The sequence below is a fragment of the Muntiacus reevesi genome, chromosome 13 (assembly GCF_963930625.1).
Source record: "Muntiacus reevesi chromosome 13, mMunRee1.1, whole genome shotgun sequence".
Lineage (NCBI taxonomy): Eukaryota > Metazoa > Chordata > Mammalia > Artiodactyla > Cervidae > Muntiacus > Muntiacus reevesi.
In genome coordinates, this window is record NC_089261.1 from 7,906,677 (window position 1) to 7,924,172 (window position 17,496).

The window sequence follows — 17,496 nt, forward strand, 5'->3', positions numbered from 1 at the left end:
GGCTCCAAAGGGAGGAAACCGACTGCAGGGTGACGGGTGAGGATATAGTTAGGACGGAAGGACCCGAAGGTGTTTAGAACCCTCGGAGGAAGGACAGCTGGAATTTCGGGAGACGAGATTGTAGGAGCGAGCGGGCAGTAGGGTGCGAATTCCACTCGACCAACATCGGATCTCATTTTCTGAGTCCAGAGGGAAGGTGGGGCAGACAGTGATCAATTTATAGGTACCATTCTGAGGCCGCTGTTTTTCCTTTCAATGAACCAGGAGTTTAGGGTGTCTGCTCAGAGTGAGGAGTTGGAGCTGGAGGAAAGTCAGGATGATTTGGAATAACTGTCCAGTAAAATGAAAGAAAACAGGCCAGTGACAAGGCATCAGCATCTATACAGCTGGTTCAGCTAATGCCTGTCTGTGCATGGACCCTGCAGAGCCGTATGAGTGACCAAGGCTGAGGTTCTGAGGGGCATGGGGCTCTGGACGAAAATGGGGCTTGGCCCCCTCTGGAAAGCCCGAGGTGCCGTGAGGACCGGGAGGGAGAGGAGAGAACCCTTTACTGGAACACTCTGCTGGCAGGGTGGTGGCCCAGAGGGCAGAAGGGAGAGGCAGGCACCCTGCAGGGCCGGGCGCTCCATGCCAGCCCTGGGCGCCCTGGCACCAGCTGCAGCCAGCCATCAAAAGAGGCTCTGGAGCCAAGCCGGCTGCCACCACCAAGCCCATAAACTCCCTCCCCAGGGGCATGGAGGTAATTTAGTGTCTCCATCTCCAGAAGCTCCTGCATTTATCAGCAGCTTCATGACTCCTGGGCTGTAAATCATCAAGCTTTAGGCGTATTTCTCTTGAGTTGACGTCCTCTTATAAATAATACAAGGAATGCTTTTATTTTTTTGGCAGAAGACTGCGTTCTCCCTCTCTTCTGATTTTAGAATGACCTTCTTTTTCAGTCAAATTTGGAAATGTCCCAGAGACTCGTTTGTTGAGCCCTGTGACAGGCCAGGTCATATGGGGGTGCGTACCACAGTTCCCATTGTACTCTAACTCGCCTCCACCTCCTCAGCACAGACAGCACACGGATGACCTGGTGGCATCTGGTCAAGTTTAAAATGCAGATTCCCTCTGACACAGAGAAGTATTTGCCCTGTGCAAATGTGTGTGTGTGTGTGTTTAAAGGCTAACAGGTTAACAGGGCTTCCCAGGTGGCTCAGTGACAAAGAATCTGCCTGTCAATTCAGGAGATGAAAGAGAGGAGGGTTCTATCCCTGGGCTAGGAAGATCCTCTGCAGGACGAACTGGCAAGCCTCTCCAGTGTTCTTGCCTGGAAACTTCCATGGACAGAGGAGACTGGCAGGCTACAGTCCATGGGCTCACAAAGAGTTGGACGTGACTAAGCACACGCACACAACAGGTTAATAGCAAATATCCTGAAATCAACTAAAAGTGAAACAAGACTACAGTGTAATAAATCCATGGCATCATCTTAAGATGTTCTGCAGGAATTTAAAAGAATGAGATAGACTTACGTGAACTGACAGGGCGAGATCTCTAAACTATATTATTGAGGGAAAGAAAGAAGCACTTTGAGAATTGAGATACATACATTTGGGGCATGGCAACCCGCTTCAGTGTTCTTGCCTGGAGAACCCTATGGACACAGGAGCCTGGTGGGCTACAGTTCAAAGGGTCACACAGAGTTGGACATGACTGAAATGGTTTCACACACACACACACACACACACACACAGGTACATATACATAATGTAGCATTGTATCACTTATTTGTTTTAAAAGCCCACAAATATGCTATGTATTTGCTACAAGTACATGTGTATTTATAAATACATAGAGAAAGAGGTGGAAGATACACACCAAACTGAAGACAGTGGATACCTTTCGGAAGGGAGGTGAGGTTGGGGTGGTGAGCAAGAGGACTGTAGCCTTCTCAGTTATATTCTAATAAAAGGGAGAAGTATTTAGAGATTATAAAGCTGGATGTCAAGGCACCTGAACTCTGGGTCAGTCTTCACTATAAGCTTAGGTAAGATAGTTCCCTCTGCAGACCTCAATTTTTCCCATTTATATAACGAGAGGATTGGACTAATAATAAATAATCTAATGGTCCCTTCTAACTCAGAAGTTATAGAATCTTTAAACTCCAAAGAGTATGTTTATAGGTTAGTAGGTTAATAAGGGCTCAAAATTTTCAAGGCTTAACGCCATGGAATCTGGCACTCAATAGGCACTTAATAAATATCATTTGGATGGATGTTGAATACTGACCCTTATACAGTTTTAATATTAATAACAGGTCAGCTCTTTGCCAGTAAACTTTGCCAGGTGAGTGATTCACCTGGATAAAAGTCGGAGTCATGAAAGCATGGCAAACACAATACAGGCTTTGGAAGGATTTAAACCAGAGTTCAAATCCTGGCTCTTTCGCTTCCCTGCTGATGACATGGAGCAAATTACTGACCCTCTCTGAATGACAAAGCTGAGTTGTGGCCAAGTACAGTTAGCATTTCTGCTCAAGTGTTGCTGTTATGGCCGGTTATTCATTCAACAAACATTTACGGAGCACCATCTGTGTGCCAGCCAGAGGGACACCAACATGAAGAAAACTGACGAGGGGCTTCTGGCCCTTTCGTGCCTCCTGCTCCACCACTGTCCTTGGTGCAGGCGCCTCTGCCTGAGGACTTGGAGGGCAGCGTGCCGGGAAAGGGGGGCTGGGGTCTAGCGAGGGCTGCGTGGAGGTGCCGCCCGGAGCGGCGCTACAGGAGCTGGGGTGTGGCCAAGTTTGTCTCAGTCAGTTGTTCCTGAACCTCTGGGCCTCAGATCCTTCTTATGCAGCATGGAGGTGATGGCATCAGTTCCCCGGGGTTACTCTGGGCATCAAATACCAACACCAGGAAAGCAGCTGGTTTTCTGGGGCTCTTTCTAGGAGCTGGGCTCTGAGTGCCTCTTCTCGTTAGCCCTGACGATGGTTTACTCACAAGACAACTTGGGAAGTTAAGCAACTTGCCCCAAATTTATGGTTACTAATGGGGGAAGGGAGAAAGGGATACACTGGGAAACTGGAACTGACGTATACACACAGCTGTTGTTTAGTCACTCAGTTGTGTCTGACTGTTTTGCCACCCCACAGCTTGTAACCCTCGACGGTCCTCTGTCCATGGGATTTCCCAGGCAAGAATACTGGAGTGGGTTGCCATGTCTTTCTCCAGGGGATCTTCCCAACCCAGGGATTGAATCCAATTCTCCTGCATCAGCAGGCAGATTCTTTACCACTGAGCCACCAGGGAAGCCCCGCATACACACTACTATATATAAAACAGATAAGTAATAAGGACCTAGTGTATAGCACAGGGAACTCTACTCAACACTCTGTAATGATCTATACAGGAAAATAATCTAGAAAAGAGTGGATACATGTATATGTATACATGTAACTGATTCACTTTGCTCTACAGCAGAAACTAACAACGCTGTAAATCAACTATACTCCATTAAAAATTATTAAAAAAAACACAACAAACCCAAACAAAACCTTTGCCCCGAGTCTCATAGCTGCAGAGGAGCAGCCCTGGGATTGGAAGCCAGATGCTCTGACTTCAGTCCACGTACGGAAATCACCGCAGCCTCTCATCTCCCATTCAGCTCACGTGTAATTCCTTATCATGCACCTAATATAATTATGAAACTTTTGGATATTATGTTAATGTTCTTGCACTTTCAGCTCTGGCCTCTGCTGCCTGATACACTGGCTGATCGGGGAGACCAGAAGTTATTTAGTTATCAGGAGAGAAAAAGTCCTCAGCATTCGGAGTTCGCTGAGGACATGGCTCTTTCTCCACACAGGTCTTTGTTTTTAATTAAGAGTGGTAATCAGATCATCTCGCTTTAATTAACTCCCCCGATGCGCCCCATTCTCAGGGCCTCCCTTTGATATTTTCAACATCAAATCTTTCAGCCTAAGATTATCAGCAGACATTTGCCATTTGCTGAACATGCCCGAAAGCTTGGCATGAACTCCCACCCCCTTCTTTTGGTAAAGACAGCCTCCTGCTTCAGAGCAAACCCGTTTCAAGTCAGCGAGGACTCGTCTGGGTCTGCTCCATTAGCCTGTGATTTTTCTATCTTATCACATCGGCTCTTCTGTTATCACACAAGCAGTGTGCATTTCATCTTAATTACGCATCTGTTTAATCCATAATTTCTGATTTATGGCCATTGGCTCCTCATTATAAGAGGGCTGCCCTTGAACAGGAAAACCAAATGAGCTGAGAGGAATGGAGCTGGAAAACAAGAGGGAAGACAGATTTAAGTCCTGCAGCTGAGGCCTGGGGCCTATTTGTTGGAGCAAATTATTATTGGCAATCCTATAGACTTGTGAGGGTCCCATCTCAAGGCGTGACTGAATTTGTCTCCTTCCATGGTAGGAAACAAAATATAAAATTCTGACATTCAAAGAAAGCTGAGATTTCCGAGGAAAACATCATCCAGCCTGTCTTTATACAGACTTCCCATTAAAAGAAACAAACAAGACCAAAAAACTTCAGTAAACATGTTTATAAAGAAAAATTTAAATATAAAACTATCTATAAATGGAAAATTAGTAGGACTTGCCTTAGATGGAAAACAAACATAGTAAATCTACAGCTATTTTTAAAAATGCTCACCCCGTGCTATTTGAAATCATCTGGAAAACCATGCATTAGGTGGGTTGTATTAGATCCTCTTCATTTTGACTCTTTGGGGCAGTAAATACAACTGTACTTCCTGTTTCACAGAGGAGGAAGTGAAGGCTCAGAGAGGGTAGCTGACCTGCCTTAGTCACACAGCTAAGAAGTGGCAGGTCATACCTCAAACTGGACCATGCGTGTGCCTGTCTAGGACACAGGAGATGGAAGGCCTAAGCAGTAACCTGGGAAGCCTGTGACCCAGAGGCAGCAGGGGGTACTCTTACCTGGGACTGAGGGTCCGGCTGCTGATGGCTGACTGTCGAGAGGGGGTCCTTGCGGTGTCCGTGGCCAGGGACAGGGTACAGCTCAACCAAGACTGCAGACTGCCCTCCGGCTGGGAGCTGAGGGTGGAGACGTTATCTCTAGAACCAGAATGCAAGATGCTGTCATCACGATGACAACCACAGTAACAGTAATAAATAGATATTCACCCTTTAGCACGAGCCAGACGTGGTGCTAAGTGCTAAACATGCATCACCTTAACCAGTGCTCACAATACTATCCCTGAGAGGTGGGAGCCAGCACTGTACCTGTTACATAGATGAGAGTAATGGGATCTGGGGAGGCCACACTCGGGGGTGTGGGTCTTAACCAAGGTAACCCAGTTAGTCAGTGATGAAGCTGGGATGCAGACTCTGGTCCCTCCAATTCCAATGCCCATGTTAAAAGTCATTGCTATTCCTCGGGAAGATAAATACTCTAATATAGATGCCAAGGTATCTTCCAATTTTGGAGTAACATTTGGCATTGGGTTTCAGACCAAATGATATGTTCATGGAATCTATCAGTTGTGAAGGTCTTAACTGCTTGCCTACCTTAGCTGGAATGTCTCTGTGGACAGAGACTTGTACACCCCCTATTTCTGAAAGCAGCACAGGGAGAGGCCTGTGGGAGCCTGTCACTGATGTGGGTATTGAATGATTCACTTTCTGGTTGATATGTTCACTCATTTATGATATATAATAAATATATATATTCACAAATTTTGTTTGTTTATAGAATACTCTATGCCATGGGAAGGCGCTATAGACATGAACTCAACGACCCTGTCCACAGGACTCCATTTTAGCAGAGTAAACATCTATATAAATAACCGTAACATCAAAAAGAAAACTAGCAGTGCCATAGATGAAGACAGACGATGGGTTCCAAGGAGGACAAAGAGGGAGCCCCGATTTGTTTCTTAGAGGCACAAGGGAAGGAATGCAGTAGTGGCTGTTGGGCTACATCCTCTTTGAAGGTTGGAGCTTGGCCACACAGGCCTGGAGAAGGGAGCGTCAGGTGGAGGGACTCGTACCCATCCAGGGACGGAGGGCACGGGAGAAATGGGAAGAGGAGTCCCAAGTGGAGGGTAAGTCAGGACCAGAATGTGCAGGGTTCAAATGTCTGTCTAAAAACTCTGAGGCAACTGACGTCTGTCCTTCAGACGGCGTCTGAGGACAGCGGTGTGGTAAGTTGGAGGCTTCTCTTTGTCTACGAGAAGTCTACGGTTCAGTAGCATGTCCCCGGTGCTGTGTGCTATGAGCATGGAGTCAGAGCTCTTGTGGACACTGTGGTGACTGTCCAGGTGGGGGTGTGTGCTCCTTCTGCAAGCTGGACACAGCCAGGGGCCCGTCTCTGGCTTCAGTGTCACTGGCTCCGTTCTATTCGGGGCTCACTTACATCTCCTTTCTGCCACTGCCGCCGCCGCAGTTCACTGCTGTCTGGACACTAGGAGGAGGCACAAGAAAGAGTCAGTTATCCTTGGGCTGCCAGGGCCCGGGGAAGAACACAGTCTCTGAAGTTAGATAAACTTGGGTTTGAGTCCCGCCTCCAACCTTGGCCACTGTGTGATCTTAGGCAAGTCCCTCGTCTTCTCTGAGCCTCCCCGGTGCCTTTGTAAAATGTCACTAATCATGGGCCTCTGCCCCCAGCTCTGTGGAGCTGACCAAGTGAGATCACCCTTGTGAACATCTCAGCACAGTTCTTGGCAAATAAGCAGTGTTAATTAAAGGGTAGCAACCGTTACCCTCGCTCCTGTTTTAGCATGACTAGTACTGCTATTAATAGCATCATAATTGCCAGCGGGCAAGGCATTGGCTTTATATCCTTTGTGACTGCTTGCAAATCAGAAATGGGGCTGCAGCGATCAGCTTTCTCAGTGCATTCTGGGAAACTCAGAAGTTAATTACAATAGTGGTTCTTCTTTAGGGAGAACTCTTGATTCAACAAACATACTTTACACGTGATCCCACTAATCACCTTGCTAGTCTCCCTCTTGGAGCCGAGGAAGCTGACACCCCTAGCCAACGTCACATAGCTTTGAATCCCAGGTCTGTAAGAGCTACTTGGCTCATGCTCCTAATCAGAGTGCAATCGCCCAGGATATAGACAGTCAAACCACAAACTTCAAACATGTGAACCTGGCTCCTCAGGCTGGGACCCCCCAGCTTTGTTCTTCAGTGGAATCTGGGCAAGTCCTTCCCAGGAGCCCTGGTCACTTCTTCTGAGAGGCACCTGTAGCCTTGGTCCCTTGCCTCAAGGACCAGTCACTCTCCTGACTTCTACTAACATCGCTTCATCCCCATCAGACAGCAAGGGTCCTTCCCAGGCCAAGAACAAAGCTTATTTGTCCCTTTGGCCCCACGGCTCAGGCCAGACTGGAAGTTCTCTTGGATGGTGTCTGGTGAATCCAAAAGAAGAGGGGTCTGTAAATGACAGTCATGGACTGAATCTACACATCTGTCCTTATTAATAAAGCTTTATTGGAACATAGCCACTGCAAATCATTTGCATTTTATCTGGCACTGCTTTTGCTCCTCAATAGCAGAGTAGAGCAGCTACAACAGAGACCACACTGCCTGAGAAGCTGTAATACTTACTATCTTGCCTTTTAAAGAAAAATTTGCTGGCCTCTTCAGTATAATGAAAAGCACCTTTTGTGAATCACACTTTGAGAGGCAGAATAACGACCCCAAAGATGTCAACATCTCAATCCTTATCTCAGGAATCTGTGACTGTGTTTCCTGAGGTGTTAAAAGGGGCATGCAGATGTGGTTAAGATCAAGGATCTTGTGACAGGCAGGCTGTCTTCCATTATCGAGGTGGGCCCCCTCTAATGACTCTGGTCCTTAAAAGCAGAGACCTTTCTCCGGGTTCGGTCAGAGGGACTTGTGACTATGGAACAACAGCCAGGGATGCAACAGTTCTGGCTTTGAGGATGGAAGGGGCCATGAGCCAAGGGATGAGGGTGTCTTCTGGAAGCTGGTGAGGAAATAGACTCTCCTCCACAGACTCCAGAAGAAGCAGAGCCCTGCTGACACTTCGGCTCTAGCCCAGGGAGACTCAGATTCAAGCCCTTTGTCTTGTCAAGGTCTTTGTTCTCGGCCAAGTCACTGGCCTGTCATGCTGGCGAACTTGCGTCTGTCACTTTGATGTGAGGCTGGGGCATTCCTGTGTTATGAAATTTGAGCTAATTTGCTATGATAGCAAGAGATACAATGAAAGTATCTTTGCTAATGACCCTAAATCTTCTTGAGGATCTCTTGAGGATAATTTTTTTTGATACAACTTTTTAACAAACGATTTACAAATACTTCAAAACTTTAACTGAAGCAGTCTAAGTGAGCAGCACCAGCTCTGCTCCCACTGGTGGCCTGAGTCTCTCCCAAGGCTCCTCGCGCTGGGGCTGCAGAAGGAAGGCCAGACTGTGAAGGGGAGTGACTGAATCCTCGTGCCCTCAGCGTGGCCTCAGCCATCTGTCTCCCCTGTCTGGGGTGTCAGGTGTCCCCGTCTGTGAAATGAGGCTTCTGGACCAAGATGCTGAGGCTACTTGGATGCTTAAAGACCATGTACAATGGAGAGGATGCACCAAGGCCCTACAGCAGGAGTCCTGGGCCTTTTATAAGCATCTTATGAAGACTGTGGGACTTCCACTTCCCCAAATGCACAAACACAGGCTCGAATTTTAGTGCAGTATCTGTGGGTTCATGGTATAATCTGTAGAACTCAGGCATGGACACCCCTCACTTGATCTACCAGTTCACAGACCCCAGATAAGGACACTGGTTCCAGCTGACCAAAGAAGCTAGAATGTGGTAGGTGAGGGCCCTGGAAAGCAGAGGGAAGGGTTTGAGTGAATAGGGCTACATCTTCTGAAATGCTCATAGAAAGAAAAAAAAGAACTGAGGAGTCTTGCAGCCCAACCCATAGAGTTCAAAATGGTGTGGCACGCCCCTTAGAAAACAGAACAAGGTTTCTCTTGCCCACGAGCAGGGAGGAAGGGAAAAAACTGGCCACCGTGGGGCTAGAGGCCTGACGATTGAGAGGGAGGGGCTTTGGGTCCATTGTCCACCCCGGGAGTCTGTGAGTCTGAGTAAGACAGGCTGTGCCCAGAGATCCCCATGGGTGCCTGGACAACCGAACATCCCCTAACCCTGAGGGCGACTGGCCTTGAACTCTGCAGCAGACAAGGTCTGGGCAACCAGATGTATTTCCTCACCCACTTCAATGGACTGAATAATGATCTTTAACTGGATCCTGCAACCGAGCATCTTTAGAGCACAATGTAACTAACCAAGGCCCGGCACAACTGAACATCTCAAAGTGAATGTGTCTCTAGTCTCGGGGAAGAGCCCTTTCAGCAGGAGGGCAGATTTGAACACCGAGTCCATCCACAGGGAACTTCCTCTCTCACTCCAATCTGAGGATGTCTACGCTCCATCCTAAGCTGGAATTATCTATAGGCGTTTCCTTTGGTGTAAAAGGGGGTTCTTCCTAATGAGAGTTTAAAACCCACTGACTCTTCCACCACACGAAGAGTCTGAGTTCGAGCTCATGAGGCAGATCCGTGTTTGCCTGTTCCTGACCGTACCTCCCGGCCAAACACAGGAAGGACTCAATGATGGTGATGGTGATGATTTTAATCTGCTGGGCAGGCAAGCCGAGGCCCGGGAAGGGCAGGCAACCTGTCCATGGTCCTGATCTCCTTGGCCGTGCAGCCAGCACTGGTCCATGATATGTGGTCCCTGGCTTCTCCCTCATCTCCTGACATGTCCTCAGTGGTTCTTTCTCTTGCCCTGGTTCCTGTGACTTTTCAAGAGGAACATGGACTGGGCGTACTGCTGGTGAGCAACAGAAGTAATTAAATGTCTCCCATTGTATTCCTTTCCGTGGAGCCTTTGCCAGACAACTCTGGTCTGAGTACAAACACTGCCTGGGAAGTGACACACGGATGCACTGGCCCATATCATGGTGACAGACGCAAGTTCACCAGGATGACAGGCCAGTAAACTTGGCAGAGAACCAAGACCTCGACAAGAGAAAGGGGAGAGATGGGCTATGTCTGACACGACAGCAGGGCTTGCTCACTGGAAGTGTGGGTGGTGGGGTCAGCTTGGAATCAAATCACAGCCCCATCACTTAGTGTGTGAGCTGGGGCCAGTTTCTTGACTTGTCTAAACTGCAGTTTCTTCATCTGTCAACTGGGGGTGATAATGGTTACCACCCTCAGAGGGTTGGTGTGAGAACTACGCATGGAAGGCAGGTAGGCTGTGTAGCCTGGTACAAAGCCAGTCCTCAGGAAAGAGATGCCAATAGCACGATGGTCAGTGTGTCCTGTGATGCCAGGGTGGATTAAGTGGTTTGGAGCCCTCATTCCCCAAGAAACCCACCAGCTGGGTATCTAGACCTTCCTAGAAAGATGCTTAGAAGGACAGACATCTGGACCTCCCTGGTGGTCCAGTGGTTAAAAACCTGCCTGCCAATGAAGGGGACACGGGCTCCATCCCTGGTCCCTGAAGGTCCCACACTCTGTGGGGGAAACTAAGCATCACCACTGCTGAGCCCACGCGCCTAGGCCCACGCTCCGCAACGAGAGAGGTGGAGGCCATGAGAAGCCTGCACGCCACGAAGACAAGTAGCTCCCACTCGGCGCAGCTAGAGAGAGCCTCCGCGCAGCAACGGAGACCCAGCGCAGCCAAAATCAAACCTAATAAAGAAGAGAAGACCAGTGTCCTCCGTGGCGTCAGATGAGCCTCCGGTCCTGCACTAAGGGCCCTGGGAGGTAACTTGGAATGTCTCAGAATAATAGAGCAATGTGGGGAGCCACTCCTTCTAAGCAAAATCGGAAGGTTAAGAGCTTTGTGGGAAGAGAGGGGTGGGCGGCCTCGAGCCTGCCCGACTTCACAGCAGGAACTGCTGCAGTCTGGCCAGAGCCTGGGCCCACTACCGAATAAGCTGATGTGGGATGATGCCCTCGGTGGCCCCCGCCATCTTTGCTGAGGCCCAGATCTTTCTACTTCTCTGACCACAGCTCAAATTCGTCAAGTTAGCAGCATGGATGTTGGAAAATGTACAGCTTACACTCAACACGGCACCAGAGGACGCCTTTCCACAGCCCTCGTCTCAGATGGAGCCAGCTGGCATGGATCCTCTTGGCTGACCTGGGGGTCAGGGGTCATCCACTGACCTTTCTGAACTCCCCACCAACCCCGCCCCAAACTCCCAGCCGAGGTGGTGACAGAGCAGCCGCAGACCCTGGGCAGGAACAGATGGGGCTGTCGGCTGCTGCATGAGTCATGAGCGTGCTCTGAGCCTGGGGGAACAGCTTAAAGCGTCCCTCCACTAGTCTAAGGAGGCTGGCGCCCCAGTCTAAGTTACAGCACAAGGGCACCGGTGCTGGCGAGCACGCGCTGAAATGCTGCCACACCGGCCTCCTGGCTTTCCGAGCACGTAGCCACGTTTCCAGCCTGGAAGGCCTGTTACACTCGGATCTAATTCCCAACATGGGGAAATGTGACTTTTCATAATTTGAACAAGCCTCTCAAAGAGCCTCACCTCCAGCTGAAGCACCGCTGTGTCTCTCTCCCAGGGTGGGTTTGAATCCTAATTGAGAGCTCAGTTCAGAGACATACCTGGACCAATCCCTCAGGCTCCAAGCAACCCTGCTGTCCCCAGGCGATGAGGCAATTACGAGGGGCTTGCGGGGCGGAGCTGCCAGGGAAGAGCGCCCACAGCGCTCGGGCGGGAGCGGGGCCCTGCTCGGACGGCGGCTCTCCACCCCGGGGACCCGCACACTTCTTTTTCTCGTTGATAACCGATTTAACTGTGCACTGACCAGACAACATGGCTTGGATGGTCCTAATTCTCTGGAACTGAGACTTAAGAAGTGTTGAGCCTTCTTTCTGGGCGATTTTTCCCCCGTCTCCTCCCACACCTATGCCATTACTGAAACCCACGCTCCATGGGAGTTATAAGACAGGGAGGCCCAAGGCAGCTGAGAATTAGGAGATGCTTCCCAGGAGGCATCCTGGGCTCAGGGCAGGCTTCACAGGCTCCCAGCCCATGCCCAGAGGGGCCGGCGTGTGGTGCCGCTTTGCTGTGACTGCCGTGAAATTCCAAATCTATTCTGAATGAACGGGTATATCTTTCCTTTTATCCTTTGCCTTTTGCTTCTCTTCTTTTCACAGCTATTTGTAAGGCCTCCTTAGACAACTATTTTGCCTTTTTGTATTTCTTTTTCTTGGGGGATGGTCTTTATCCCTGCCTCCTGTACAATGTCACGAACCGTTGTCCATAGTTCCTCAGGCACCCTGTCCATCAGATCTAATCCCTTGAATCTGTTTCTCACTTCCACTGTATAACAGTAACGGATTTGATTTAGGTCATACCTGAATGGTCTAGTGATTTTCCCCACTTTCTTCAATTTAAGTCTGATTTTGGCAATAAGGAGTTCATGATCTGAGCCACAGTCAGCTCCCGGTCTTGTTTTTGCAGACTGTATAGAGCTTCTCCATCTTTGGCGGCAAAGGATGTAATCAATCTGATTTCGGTACTGACAATCTGGTGATGGAAGAGGGTGTTTGCCATGACCAGCGCATTCTCTTGGCAAAACTCCATTAGCCTTTGCCCTGCTTCATTCTGTACTCCAAGGCCAAATTTGCCTGTTACTCCAGGTGTTTCTTGACTTACTATTTTTGCATTTCAGTCCCCTATAACGAAAAGGACATCTTTCTGGGGTGTTAGTTCTAGAAGGTCTTGTAGGTCTTCATAAAGCCGTTCAACTTCAGCTTCTTCAGCATTACTGGTCGGGGCAGAGACTTGGATTACTATGATACAGAACAGTCTGCCTTGGAAACGAACAGAGATCATTCTGTCGTTTTTGTGATTGTATCCAAGTACTGCATTCCGGACTCTTTTGTTGACTATGATGGCTACTCCATGTCTTCTAAGGGATTCTTGCCCACAGTAGTAGATATAATGGTCATCTGAGTTAAAAGATATACCCATGTGAATGCAGAGTTCCAAAGAATAGCAAGGAGAGGTAAGAAAGCCTTCTTCAGCGAGCAATGCAAAGAAATAGAGGAAAATAACAGAATGGGAAAGACTAGAGATCTCTTTAAGAAAATTACAGATACCAAGAGAACATTTCATGCAAAGGTGGGCAAAATAAAGGAAAGAAATGGTATGGACCTAACAGAAGCAGAAGATATTAAGAAGAGGTGGCAAGAATACACAGAAGAACTATACAAAAAAGATCTTAATGAACCAGATAATCACAATGGTGTAATCACTCACCTAGAGCCAGACATCCTGAAATGTGAAGTCAAGTGGGCCTTAGGGAACATCACTATAATCAAAGCTAGTGGAGGTGATGGAATTCCAGTTGAGCTATTTCAAATCCTAAAAGATGATGCTGTGAAAGTGCTGCACTCAATATATCAGCAAATTTGGAAAACTCAGCAGTGGCCACAGAACTGGAAAAGATCAGTTTTCATTCCAATCCCAAAGAAAGGCAATGCCAAAGAATACTCAAACTACTGCACAATTGCACTCATTTCACACGCTATCAAAGTAATGCTCAAAATTCTCCAAGCCAGGCTTCAACAGTATGTAAACTGTGAACTTCCAGATATTCAAGCTGGATTTAGAAAAGGCAGAGCAACCAGAGATCAAATTGCTGACATCCGCTGGATCATCAAAAAAGCAAGGGAATTCTAGAAAAAAATCTACTTCTGCTTTATTGACTATGCCAAAGCCTTTGATTGTGTGGATCACAACAAACTGTGGAAAATTCTTCAAGATGGGAATACCAGACCACCTTACCTGCCTCCTGGGGAATCTGTATGCAAGTCAGGAAGCAACAGAACTAGACATGGAATTACAGATTGTTTCCAAATCAGGAAAGGAGTATGTCATGGCTGTATATTGTCACCCTGTTAATTTAACTTATATGCAGAGTACATCATGAGAAACGCTGGGCTGGATGAAGCACAAGCTGGGATCAAGATTGCCAGGAGAAATATCAATAACCTCAGATATGCAGATGAAACTACCCTTACCACAGAAAGCGAAGAACTAAAGAGCCTCTTGATGAAAGTGAAAGAGGAGAGTGAAAAAGTTGGCTTAAAACTCAGCATTTAGAAAACTAAGATCATGGCATCTGGTTGCAAGACTTCATGGCAAATAGATGGGGAAACAATGGATATAGTGACAGACTTTGTTTTTTGGGGCTCCAAAATCACTGCAGATGGTGACTGCAGCCATGAAATTAAAAGACGCTTGCTCCTTGGAAGAAAAGTTATGACCAACCTAGACAGCATATTAGAAAGCAGAGACATTACTTTGCCAACAAAGGTCTGTCTAATCAAAGCTATGGTTTTTCCAGTGGTCATGTAAGGATGTGAGAGTTGGACTATAAAGAAAACTGAGCACCGAAGAATTGCTGCTTTTGAACAGTGGTGTTGGAGAAGACTCTTGAGAGTCCCTTGGCCTACTAGGAGATCCAGCCAGTCCATCCTGAAGGAAATCAGTCCTGAATATTCATTGGAAGGACTGATGCTGAAGCTGAAACTCCAATACTTTGGCCACCTGATGCAAAGAGCTGATTCATTTGAAAAGACCCTGACGCTGGGAAAGATTGAAGGCAGGAGAAGGGGGCGACAGAGGGTGAGATGGTTGGATGGCATCACCAAGTCGATGGACATAAGTTTGAGTAAACTTCGGGAGTTGGTGATGGACAGGGAAGCCTGGTGTGCTGCAGTCCATGCGGTTGCAAAGAGTCAGACATGAGTGAGCGACTGAACTGAACTGAACTGATTCTGAACAAAAAGTCCCAGGTTCTCATCCTCCGTGGATTCATGGGTTATGCTGCCGATCCTGTTTGGGGTCCTGGGGCACTTCATGAGGACACAGTGGGCCACTTCGAAAGACAAAGAAAGGTGGGAGAGAGGGAAGGAAGAAGAGCAGGAGACTCTCGCTCTTTCCCGTTTATCTCACTTGGGCAGGCTGGTCAGGGTTTACTTCCAGAACACTCTTCATCAGCCCTGGCTCACTTTTCTCCAGGCTCCCACCTCTGGCTCCTTCTTTCAATCCACGTTTCAGTTCAATTTTTTCTCTCAGAGATGCCAAGTGTACCCCCCCCCCTGCCATTCATCAAAGCATCATGTTCTCTGTCTTTGTAACTCCTACTATAGTCTAGTATTTTATTCATCAGTCTGTCCACTGTATTCACGGGCAGGGACACACACACACAGAATGTGGCCTCCTTGGAGGCAGAGACCTGTGCTCTCCTCCCCCTTTCTACTCCTCAGGACTTTAACTTTCGCCTGTCCCCAGGCAAGTTATTCAGTCTCCCTGTATCTCTAAGATGGAGACACATGATGACAAGAAGCAAGTGGACTGAGACAAACGCTGGCTCAGTGTGGCATGGAACAGGTGGAACCGATCACATGGATGAATGAATGGAACTGATGATGGCTGAGCCCCGCCAGGTACACGGGTCTGTGCCAGGGTTGGATTTTTTCACTTATTATCAACCCATCTTACAGATGAAGAGACTGAGGCTCAAAGAGATTGAATAACTGGAGGAAAGTAAAAGTACTGGTCACTCAGTCGTGTCTGATTCTTTGCGACCCCAATGACTGTAGCCAACCAGGCCCCTCTGTCCAGGGGATTCTCCCCTGGTAAGAATACAGGTGGTAGTTTAGTTGGTTTGTGTCCGACTCTTTCAACCTATGAACTGTAGCCCGCCAGGCTCCATTGTCCATGGGATTCTCCAGGCAAGAATACTAGACTGGGTTGCCATTTCCTTCTCCAAGGGATCTTTCCCACTGAGGAATTGAACCCATGTCTACTGCATCACAGGCAGATTCTTTACCATCTGAGCCAGCTATTTGACAAACTTGAGCAAAGTCAGGCCAAAATGAACCCTCGGATCCCTGATTGGAAATCGGGCTGGCTGAAAGGCAGCACCTGCGCCCTCCCTAAGCCTCCCCTTCTTCTAGCTGCAAGAATCCCACGTACGGCCTGGACTCTTCCAGGTCCAAGGCGAGTTTTTTCACCCCGGGGGTCCTGTGGCCACCTCACCCCTCACACAGTCCTGAACACAGGCTGTTTCACAGGCGTGGCCCCTGGTTCCCTCTCACACCTGCCCAGCCTGTGCCTGCACCTCCAAGAACAGATTCTGCCTCTTTTCAGTCTTGTTATTTTTAGAACTTTTACTGTTTATTAGAAAAGCAATCTACTTCTGTGCAAGCAAAAATGGTTTAAAAGTTTTGCTCATTTGTAAAAACCTCCAATACTAGTATATATAGTCATTAATTCCCTTTATAATTAATGCAAAAGCTCCAGCATTTCTATTAATGGAGAAGCCAGCCCAAGCACGGAGCAGGTAGTACTGATGCCAGGGGTTTGTAATTACAGACGTTGGTCCTGTCATGACTCTAATAAAACTGGTGGTGGAGGGGCACGGGGACCCTGAATGTGAGCATGAGCTGGGAAGCGGCTGCAGGATCAGGATTTGCCATTTTACCAGCAATTTTGCAGCTCTGCACATTAGTGGGACGTCGTAGAAATCCTCAGGATATTGGCGTGGAAACTATTTTTGCACAAACTGAGGATTTTTTTAGATAAAGCCCTTCATTTAGAGGCTAGAACACGGCGAGTCCACTGGGTCCGTGTCACACTGATGCTGAGAATGAACACCTTCACGGGGGAGTTGGCAGCTACACGCCTCTGAGCAGCGGTCACCAGCCCAGGACCACAGCAAGGACGGTACCACCAGCAGGGAGCATCCCGCCTCTGCTCGTCCAAGCCGGCCAGCTGTCCTCTCGCCCCCAGCGCGCCTGAGTCCCCGGACCCCCAGACTGGAGAGGGGAGCCCTGTCCACTGAAGACCGCAGAGCCCCCAGGGCACAGACCCCCTGCCGTGCCCGGCCCCGCCTGCCCCTCGCAGGTTACCTCTCTGTGTCACTGTCGCTGGACACCACCTCCTCCAAGGCTGCTTGCAGGTCGGCGATCCGCCGGATGGATGTCTCCAGGTCAGTCTGCAGGGTCTGTCTGATTGCGGCGAGCTCCTCCACGTACTTCTCCTGGGGACAGAGACCACAGCACACGTTGGCCCTGGGCGAGACCCCCACTCACCTACGAGAGTTCTGGGGAGGAGCCTGGTGTTCACCGGCTCCCTGTGACATGGTGGGTACCCACGAGGGGCTCTCTCTAAGGAAGGGCTTATGGAGCCTCAGACAGATGCTGCAAATTTCAGAGCAGGAACAGATGCCTCAGGCGGTCACGCACAGCAGGAATGCTGGACCTGGCCTGCGCGACCCCACACAGGATGCCCTGGATGGGTGGTGGACATAAGACTCAGTGATGTTTCCCAGGAGAGCTGCTGAGGCCGGTTCTGGAGGTTGAGTCCTGCCCCAGGGATGGATGTGGGGGGAGGTTGGGGGGAAGGCAGAAGAGCAGGTCCCTCTCAACTCTGTCACCCAGACTCCCCCAGCCCTCCC

General features: G+C 48.8%; 1 protein-coding gene across 5 annotated transcripts in view; it reads right to left on the bottom strand.

The window, feature by feature from the left end:
- Positions 1-17,496, bottom strand: part of MYO18B (myosin XVIIIB) — a 222,152-nt gene that overhangs the window by 15,715 nt on the left and 188,941 nt on the right. For all 5 annotated transcript variants that reach the window (XM_065904351.1, XM_065904348.1, XM_065904350.1 and 2 more), the window contains 3 exons: positions 16,949-17,079; positions 6,393-6,440; positions 4,955-5,092 (listed from right to left, as the gene is read on the bottom strand). In XM_065904351.1, the coding sequence (XP_065760423.1) occupies positions 4,955-5,092; positions 6,393-6,440; positions 16,949-17,079 (317 nt within the window). The remainder of the gene's footprint in view (positions 1-4,954; positions 5,093-6,392; positions 6,441-16,948; positions 17,080-17,496) is intronic.